Source organism: Necator americanus, chromosome I (genome assembly GCF_031761385.1).
Source record: "Necator americanus strain Aroian chromosome I, whole genome shotgun sequence".
In the NCBI taxonomy this organism is placed as follows: domain Eukaryota; kingdom Metazoa; phylum Nematoda; class Chromadorea; order Rhabditida; family Ancylostomatidae; genus Necator; species Necator americanus.
The window spans coordinates 36,976,848-36,986,840 of record NC_087371.1 but is presented as its reverse complement, the minus strand read 5'-3'; the positions used below and the strand labels follow the sequence as shown (position 1 = coordinate 36,986,840).

Below are 9,993 nucleotides of genomic sequence, written 5' to 3'. Positions count from 1 at the left end.
ATGCTAGTCCTATGCTTCTTCGCACTGATAGGTAAGTAGGACTCAAGTTTGCAAAGAGACCGACCCCATCCGAACAACAACGTCTAGGGAGGTCCATCCAGGACGAATGTGCTGCCCTTCGTGGCGAAGGTGTACCTTCGCTTCACTCGTTCACCAGTCCAGGTTATCCATATCAATACCCAGCTAACTTGGATTGTGTTCGAGTTATCCAGGCTCGTGCGGGATTCGACATCCTCGTTCACTTCCTCCACCACTTTCAGGTGCCACTTTTTTAAATCCTATTCTATATATTTATTATGTTATTTTATTTATTATTTATTTATACATTTTTTTTACTATTTTTAAATCTAATCCTAAGATGATAGATTTTCTTTCAGGTTGAGACGGCGTACGACGTTGTTAGAAACACCGAAGAAGTTGGCATCACTTCAAATTGTCCAAATGACTTCATCGTTAGTTCAGTCCTGTCTTATAAATTTTGTCTTTTTTTTTGTTTTAAAGTTTCATAATAGAAAATCGTAAATTTCGGTAACGGAAATCAATAACGGAACCAATCAGAAGTCATTAATTATTGATTGACACCCCTTTAAAAGTGAATTTTGCAAATAAAGGAAGCATCATAAAGGAAGCATCATAAGCAATAATGAATTCACATTTATTTTAACAAAAACAACAAAAGTAACCAGAAATTTTGAAAATAATCCATACGCTTTTTTTGCCTATACCAGTTATGCCGAATACACATTACACGAATGTAATAAGTGATAATTGAAATAACTAAAATAATTAACAGTAAATATTAATAACTAACAAATAGTGATCATTTATTAATCCATTTATTTAAATTATTAGAATTAATAAATTAATTGTAATAATTCGTAATAAGTTTGTTAATTTTTCATCACTGCACCCCTCATCCAAGCAAAAACCTAACTACTCTTCTCCATTTCTTTCTTATTTCATTGAGCAGAACAAATCTCACCAAACAAAAATTGAATTACAGGAATTTCGTGATGGACGATACGGATTTTCTCCATTAATTGGACGATTTTGTGGAATGGAATTACCAATGACAGAAATTCGTGCCAGATCAGGTACATACGTCTTAATTTATTTGTTATTTATTTATTTATTTATTTCTCATAACAGCCCCTCGTGTTCTTCAAACTAAATTAACAGGTTTTATGTGGATTCGTTTTCGTACCGATGATCTCCTCGAGTATAAAGGATTTTTTGCCACCTACGACATGGTTCGATCAACTGATCGGAAAGTTAACCAGCACGGTGAATTTTCTACCAATTCGACATTTTTTTACATGGTTCACGAAAAATACGCAAAAAAATCTGTCAAAATCACAGTCAAAAGAGTGGATTTTATCATCTTCTTTCATAATACGTACATCCTCTCCTTCCTCTGTTCCGTCCTAAGCGAAGGAGCGTCGCGGACGCTCGGCTGAACATGTTGGGAGCTGACCCTACTGTAAATAAGTTCACTTTTGGGAAGTTAAGCATAACACAAAACAGTGTTGTACCATTTTTATTTTCTTTCTTCTTAGTTAAAAATCTTAAAATGAAAAAAAATTCACTCCAAATAAAATTTGAAAAAAAAATTTGAACTTTCTAAACTAACTTTTCTAACTCTAACTTTTCTAACTTTTCTTTCTTTTTAGAAAATTCAAATATAGTTTTTTATTTTAAGCTTGTACTAGATTCCTTGATTTTAGAACATTTTTCAACACTTTTCAGACTGTCAAATTCAGTATCGCCACGCTCTGGATGGCTTCATTGAAACAACTACTTTGACTTCAGGTTTGGTGGGTACAGTATTTCACCACTATGCGCCATTAATTCTAATGAAAGAAGTTTTTAACGTTCATTCAATCGTCCTAACTTGTACCTCAATATAGAGTGTTCGGTTTTTAGCGTTATGTTATTTTTTATGTTTTTTTTTTCAGCGTTATGTTACATTTTATTTTAAATCCACAAGCTGTTGTTTTTAGGATATCAAAATAAAAAAGGAAAAGTTTGCACATTCCAGCCGCTAAACTTCACCGGACCACTCGATTGTATTTGGCTTATCGAAGTGCCTCGTGAGTACAGTATAGTACTGTACATTAATGAGTTCTCGCTTTACTCTCCAAATCACTGTAGCCATAACTTTTTCGAGGTATTCTCTGGCACCACGTCCGATCAACCTTTAAAAAGGTAGAAGTCTGTGAAGTATTATGCTCAAGAAAACCGAGTAAACTCAACAAAGAGCTAATTTTGTTAAGATACTGCGGTTTGACCGCAGCACCAGTATTCTCTTCCCACAACCTCATGTACATTCGTTTCTACCTCGACGACGCCAATCGCATTCGCAACACGTCCATCTCAGCACTCTATTCGTCTTTTGCAAAATGTGAGAAGAGTTTTCTGTTGCATTTGAAGCAGGTGTGCTCCTAAAGATAATATTATGAAAACAACATATAAATATAAAATTATGCCTACAGTAGACCACTGCGGGCGGGTGTGGCGCAGCTGGTAAGAGGTTCGGCTTCGGCTCTGTGATCGATCAATGTTTCGAACCGCCCTAGGGACAACCAAGCCTTTTAACCTTTCAGGATTGATTGGTAGCAGACTTGCTGGGAAGATAAAAACACTGACTTGACATATCGGCTAGCTGCAACTCACATATCACTGTATAGGACACTGGACATGCGTTCGTTAACCTCAAACGATTCTAAGCTGGAAGTTCTGAGCTGGATTGAACCCAAGGAGATGGAGCAACGCTAGACACCTTATTCTTATCCATCTTAGCATCTTCTCCCACTTATTTTTTCCTGCATATGCTGTGGGAAAAAGGCCAAGCAATGAGGAGAGCCTATGGGGACTATAGTCAACTATCGAAAGTGGATGAACAAAGAGAGAAGCGAAGAGTCTACCATCTCGCCTTGGCTGATCCAAGACGAGTAGGTAGTAAAATTCGTATTTCTATATATTGATTGATTGGCACAAGCGCAGATTAAAACCTCTAATGGATCGTGCAGATAGAGCGGACTTTCTTCTCATCAGTTGCGCTACACTCATCCCTACAACATCATAGTGCTTGCGTATGCTTCAAAAAAAGAAAGAAAAAAAAAGAAAAAAGTGGGGACATGAGTAGAAAGTTGTATGATTCGTTAACTACAGTTCTTCTCGAGAATGTTCAACCCATACAGAGAACATTGATTTTCAGTGAAGAACTGTTCCTCCAAACAGATGTTCAGTTGTGGCGACGACAACTGTGTGCCGCAACCGCTAGCTTGTAACGGTCGTAAAAACTGCCCGTATGGGAACGACGAATTAAACTGTCATGTTGGTAGGTGTCATTAAATACAAATGTGAAAAAAAAATCAAATTAAACTATCCAAAATCGCAAAATCCCTACTTTCAGCTCAAGATTTCTTCTTTCGGCTCATTTTCAACTCGTACAGTCCTCTTGTCTTCCTTATACTTATCGTTTTTATTGTTGTAACCGGACTTTTCCTATGGTACTATTGGCCCAGAGATTGCTGCAGGAGAAAGAAACGCAGGTGAGGAGGGATATACGCTAAGCAGTTGCGTAAGCAGCTGCGCTACAAGCGATGCGGTGGAGGTAGTACTTGGAATCGACGTGGGACCATTGCGAACTGCGATGGATGGTGCTAGCAAGGGTCGCCCCTCCTCGACCCTAACCGCTACGCTCCACCGCGCCGCTTCGAACGCAACCACTTAAAGGCAGCATACCACGAATTTGAGGTGGTGCGGATTTCAGGTGGAGTATCCGTATACGGGGTCGTAGATTATGGAGACCGGGGTAGTTCCGCTCATCTCTCCCTGCATCACTGCAAACAGCCGCCTTCAGATGGCTGTTTTGTACGACGCCACCCGTTGCAACGCTCCACCCCTTGCGCCGCCTCCGCCCTTCGATTCGTCGAAAATCAATTCGGACTGCCCCGATAGGCAGTAAAGGACGCTACGCGTGCAAGGGTGGCGCGCTGCAGTAGAAGGCATCGTACAAAACAGCATTCAGGGGCCGGCTGCTTGCAGTGATTCAGGGAGAGATGAACGGAACCACCCCGGTCTCCATAATCCAGGACCCCGCATACGGATACTCCACCTGAAATCCGTGCCACCCCAGATTCGTGGTATGCTGCCTTTAAGCAACTGTACCGTGGTTCATGTCGTTTTCACCCTACTCCTTATATTACATTTTTTTTGTTTTATTTCATATTATATATTTTCCTGACATACGAGATGTAGATCATTTCAGCTACACGAACTACCTGGCAGACATTGGTCGTCAAAACGGATTCTTATCACGCGAAATTATTAGGAATGGAATCCGAACGGGGACCAATAGGAAGTGAACGAAAAACTAGCAAAGCACCCGATCTGGATTTCATTTCCATCACTAGCAGAGAAAATCTCAAAATTTTAGAAGCTATCTTAGAAGCTTGTAGATTGTTGTGGTTTTGTTCAGATCATTCAAATTTCTTAAATTCAGTCTCACTGTACAATTTACATATCAGTTTTTTCGTGGCTTATTACCATTATTCTAGTTCTCCGTTAGAATTTTGACCAATAACGGCTTGTAAAGAGAAATTTCTCCATTGCTCCTCCTTCCCTTGATGAAAGTGAACTGCAGTGATAAAAATATATAGTCACACTTAGCGAAAATGTACGCTAGGGCAAAAAGATGTTGTTGACCAACTAGTTCCGCTTAGAAAAGCAGCAAAACATGTACAATGAGTCCGAAAGGTCCAATAAAAGATGATTTTTATCGGAATTTTCGAGAACGTTTTTCGTTCACTTATGAATTGTTGCGTTTCCCATGAAATGGAGCACCTTCATAGGAATATTCCAGGACAGTTATAAGCATTATTACAGGATGAAGAAGAATAAAGGAGTCCAAAAGACTCAACATCACTCAACTGAAATTGAAGTTACGAACAACGTAGTAAAGTACGAACTTATACTATTTCTAGCTACGGTAATTCGCGATGATACATGGCTATACCATACTGTTAGCATCCGAAGCAAAATAGACAAGAAAAGCTGGCCATGACACCTAAACCATGCCAGGCTAGTAGCTCTACTAACTTGAAAGCAGCCATATAGTAAAAAGTATGGCGCAAAACATTTGCGGAATCGTATGAAATCTTCGTACGAAGTCTTTCTAGAAGTTCTGCTACACGACATGAAGCAGTGCATACACGCGCGGTGGAGCATAGCGGTTCGGATCGAATCCTTGTTGGGACCCTTGTTAGCACAATTCTTCGCTGTAGTTCGCGATGGTTCCATCTCGATTCCAACCGCTACGCTTCGAGCGCAGCCGCTTATGTAACTGCGCCACGCTTCATGTCGTTTTGACGCTACTAACATGCGTAACTTATTTAGTCACTCAGATGATCCGTCTTCACTGAACGTGCGAGTTCCTGCATCTTTTCCTATCATTCCTTTCCCTCGCAGTCGTCGTCGACGACGAATCCGTAAGCTTCGCTTTGTGACATTGACGAGGTTCCCATCCAGCTGACCTCTCAGTACATCCAACCATTCAGCAAATATATCACCCATCTGGTTCCCTCGGGGACGTTTAATATTTCTTGGCCTTTCTAAGCCAATGTTTCCGTGAGAATCAATCGTACATGAAAAACATCCTTAATGTTATACTCAATACGTATTATTTATTGTGTTAACACAAGCACTTTCCAAAACAAATGATATAGAACTTGTTCTGCAACGCAAACATCTTTAATGTCGTACAAGTTGTGACATCGCATAAGAATGGAAGTCGAGGTGAAATTCAGGAGATTAAACAGCATAATATACAGAAAATACTTGGATCAAATAGCTGTTCCCCGCTCGAGGTCCTCCTGAAAATAGAAGAATTTGAAACTCTTGATTTGGTCAGAAATTTTGCACTTTTAAGTGCGTCGAAATCACCGTGTAGATAAACGCATCAAAGCTTAAAAATGAGAATTGGTAATACGAGTAAGAGCAAACACGTGGGGTTCTCGGAAGTCGCAGTTGAAACCGAAGATAAGTAAAAAAAATACGAAGAAAAAGACTTGAAAAAAAGTCGTCTTGAAAAAATATGAAGAGTCTAGAGTAATCAAGAGTAATGTCTTCCACCATCCACAGAAAACGATACCAAATAAAGGCTAGCTAATCAAGTCTTCAGATGAATTCAAATAACGTTTTTGCATTGTTTCTCACCCTCGGCTGGTTTTGACCTAATCAAATTCCGCAAATGAGGAGGCTTCTTACGAATTTTTAAAAGTTCGCCAGAAAGAAAAAAAACTAGAACCAGTCCATAGCAAACTCTATATATAGCTTCCTTGTCTAATATGTGTAGAACTGACATTACCAAGAAAACCAAGAAAGAGATCTTAAATTGCGCTACACCTTCAACGAGAAAAATTCTTTTCTACTTTTAATAAAAATCTAATGTGCAACATGTATGATCCCCACAATGTTTACTAAAAAGAACTCTCACCTTGATGTCCTCAGTATACTGGCCGTAGAACTTCTCGAGCTTCCTGTTAAAGCGCATGTTCTTATCGTTAATGTAGTCGATCGGTGCATCTGGGTCGAACATACGGCGACGATGGAACTGTTCGCGGCGTTTCACCCTGAGGATATTAAAATATGAGCGCAAGAAGCATTGAATTGTATGAGAGCACTGTAAATACGTACTGTCCCTTGACATCCTCAGAAAGCCTTTCCATAGCTGCAGACGTTGGATAATGCGAGCCGTGGATTAAAGTATTTGCTGTAGGATAAAACTGTTCTTCGCCACTGAACAAGAAGTAATAAGACAAGACATCAGAATGTAGGAATGATAAACCAAAAAAATCTGATACTTAGTAATATCCCCTTTAAAATGCTTCACTCACACTACGTCTCTCATCTTTTTATATGATTCCGCATCGGGTTTAATAGCTGCTGTCAAGCGAGTATGCTGGCGTAAAGTCATGTCCTCGTAACCTAAACGACATGCAGATGAAAGGGCAAAAAAAGTAAAACATAATCACAGCTAGTGGGATTGGTGTGAGCAATTATAGGCTAAGACTGCACAAATAATCGAATAGCATAATCATAGCTTACAGAAAGACTTCAAATGAAATTCAAGTAAAATTTTTCTGATGTAAAATGAGTACATTATAAATGACTAAAGTGGTGACGAAAGTAAAACCGACATTACTAGTTGATTCATCGCAAGCTTAACGAAATGATGAGAGAAGACCTCACTTGAAAAGCCCTGGTCGGGGTTCTTTTTTCGTTTCCTTTTCGCTTCAATTCTTGTGGCCACATCCGCTGGTGTATTCAGTGCTTTTATACGATCATAGTCCAGACCCTCTTCCTCGGCTTTCTTTAAAAAATAATTAAAATAAGGCAGAACAGGTCATTCACTCCGGAGTGCGGAAGGAAAAAACACCCGTAACTTGGTCTTTTATTGTTCCTTGCATTGCATTCTTCGACTTTTTGACAAACTACCGTCAGACTAAGGAACTTCTCAACCCAACTATGTTTATGTCTCGACGCTGCTTACTTCAATAAATCTAAGACGTTTCCAAAAAGCAGCGCCTTGATGTCAAGTGGAGAATTTCGAAAGGGATATTCACCACATACTTTTCTTTCTTCCATCTCTTCTAGCTCCCATTCATCACGAGCTTTCTTCGCTTCATAATTCGCAGGAAGTTTCTTCTTCCTGTCTTCCTCAACAACCTGTTCGTGGTTTGCTTTCCGAGATTGTTGCTAAAACACATCAGCGTCTAAAAGCACAAGCGAGGAGTATAGTGCTGGACTACAAATCAACAACGAACCCTTAACTGATGCAACTTTCTGAACCGGTCATTGAAATCCAATTTAGGTTTAGTTGAAGAGGAGCATGGCTTCTCAACTTCACCCATGGAATTCCTGCAAGATAACGAACTATCGAAGACGAAACCACATCTAACAAGCATATACACCACCGAGAAGAACACCGAGAAAAAAAAATCGAATACAGGTCACACCACTGCGAAACAAAATGACGTCGAACATGTTGTTGTGCGGGAACCTCACACACCACACAGGAGCTCACGACGTGGTGAAATGAGGTTTTCTAATTTCGATTTCTACGCCTTTCATAGAGGGTCAGCGTGTGTTTGGGATACGTTTCTATCAAAAACGACCGTACACCTCATCTACTTCATTGTCTTTAGGGAAGTTGTTCATATTTCAGATGAAAACCATATATAGTAAATAAAATTTTGAAAAAGTAATGTTTAAAATTAATAAATTAATAAAGAATAGAATAAAGAAATACATTGAATAGCATGTAGGATAGATGCTAGGTAAATAAAAGTAAATCAGCAGCATTTACGCGGATTTGGAGTTGATTTTAGCGATGAATAATGATCCTGGAACGGAATGAGTACGGGATTGCTGCAGATTTTGGTAGGTTGAAATAAAAATTTATAAGTTGGTGCCAAAAAAAACCTAGAAAAGGTAGGATGTCTTTCGGGCAAAAAAAAAATTTGCTGCGGAATAATCAGACTGCCGTTCTCAGGAGCCATCTGGTTTTCTTGAAAGTCGTTTGAGAAAAGTTGGGATACTAAACAAATTTCAGAGCTTCTTCTCAACTGACTTGTAGGGAGATTTTTTTGTTGTCTTTTTTTTTGAATACAATATTTTTGAATTTGCTCCTTTCCGAGCAAAGAGTATATGATATTCCAAAAAGATAAACTGAAAAGGAGAGCAAATATAATGTTTCAAAAGATAAATTTTTCTCTTTAATTTGCGTTTCCTTCCTAATGATTCTTTCAAATTTCTCTGTCTATTGGGAAAAAGGTAAGAAAGCGAGGACTTGCAGCCTATGAAAAAATTAATTAAATGGAGTCGAATTTTTCAAAGAAGTCACTGGAAACTGGACAATTCCGAGACTTCAAAAAGGGTCTGGTTGAAATCCAAGAAATTCATTCGAATCAATATTTCTGTTCGCAACATAAATTATTACGAATCGAAGAAATTCCCTAATCCTTAAAGTTAATAAATGAGGATCATTACCAATCTTGGGTACATCTCAAGCAAATCATTCAAATTCCCTAATCGTTTAGAATTTCTGGGAATCATCACACGGGCAGCTTTAAAATTCACTAACTAAGCAAAGATAATTCGTGGAGGAAGTTCTGCTCAGTGCTTCTTCCGTGGATGTTTGAAGAGTCTTATCAAATTTGCTGCAAGTGGTAGAACGAGAAACATCAGCTACATACCTGCTGTTCCTTCTGTTCCTGTTGCTGTACAATTCCATATGGATGAAAACTCACCTTTTTGGGGATCCAACTTGGACTACGAAGACGAAAGGTTATTTATTTATTTTTTTATTTATAATATTATTTATAAATATTATACTTGTTTACTTTATTTATTTATTTTCATTTATTTATTTTTTGTAAGGCAAGACATTTAACTTATTACTGGCAAGGTATGTAATTGTATAGATCCAAGATTTTTTTTTCCAAAAAAGGACACCTTTGCTGCTTGATACATGACATGATATGGCGTGATCCGAGCTGCTGTTATCCGTGGAAACAAAGAAGATTTCTACCCACCACTGTAAACGTCAACCAACCAAGCACTTCTACGATCTCCTCCTCTAAACTTATAATAACGCTTATGAAGCATACATATATATGCACTATGACACATTTCTAGACTTCAAACAAGTTTTTTTCCTCGTTCTCGCTGTTGTTCACCTAATTCCTATGAAAGCCTTTTTTCGAAATCACAACGCACTAATTTTCTGCTCGATTTTCTTGAGAAACCGAAGGAAGAATTTTTTTTCTAATTTTTAAGGAAGGAAATCCAAAACTGAGAAAGAAAGAGAATCGACTGATAATATTTTTGCATGACAACATATTTTTATTTCTAACAAGATATTTCTGAACTACAACTCATTTTTTTTTGCAGTTCCATATTTTCGGAACATTTCAGGAATTGAAGTGG

General features: G+C 38.5%; 2 protein-coding genes across 2 annotated transcripts; one reads left to right on the top strand and one right to left on the bottom strand.

Moving 5' to 3' along the window:
• On the top strand, nt 1–4,370 carry RB195_008020 (uncharacterized protein; the record flags this gene model as incomplete). The annotated part of the gene is made up of 11 exons (XM_064181977.1): nt 1–31; nt 88–260; nt 378–452; nt 1,004–1,094; nt 1,180–1,284; nt 1,747–1,814; nt 2,039–2,205; nt 2,274–2,401; nt 3,218–3,340; nt 3,416–3,554; nt 4,274–4,370. The coding sequence occupies 11 exons, from the start codon at nt 1–3 to the stop codon at nt 4,368–4,370; spliced, it is 1,197 nt and encodes a 398-aa protein (XP_064038726.1).
• Nucleotides 4,371–5,846: 1,476 nt separating this feature from the next.
• On the bottom strand, nt 5,847–7,916 carry RB195_008019 (uncharacterized protein; the record flags this gene model as incomplete). Its single annotated transcript, XM_064181976.1, has 7 exons — nt 5,847–5,876; nt 6,500–6,635; nt 6,700–6,801; nt 6,900–6,990; nt 7,255–7,375; nt 7,636–7,761; nt 7,830–7,916. The coding sequence occupies 7 exons, from the start codon at nt 7,914–7,916 to the stop codon at nt 5,847–5,849; spliced, it is 693 nt and encodes a 230-aa protein (XP_064038725.1).
• Nucleotides 7,917–9,993: the final 2,077 nt, after the last annotated feature.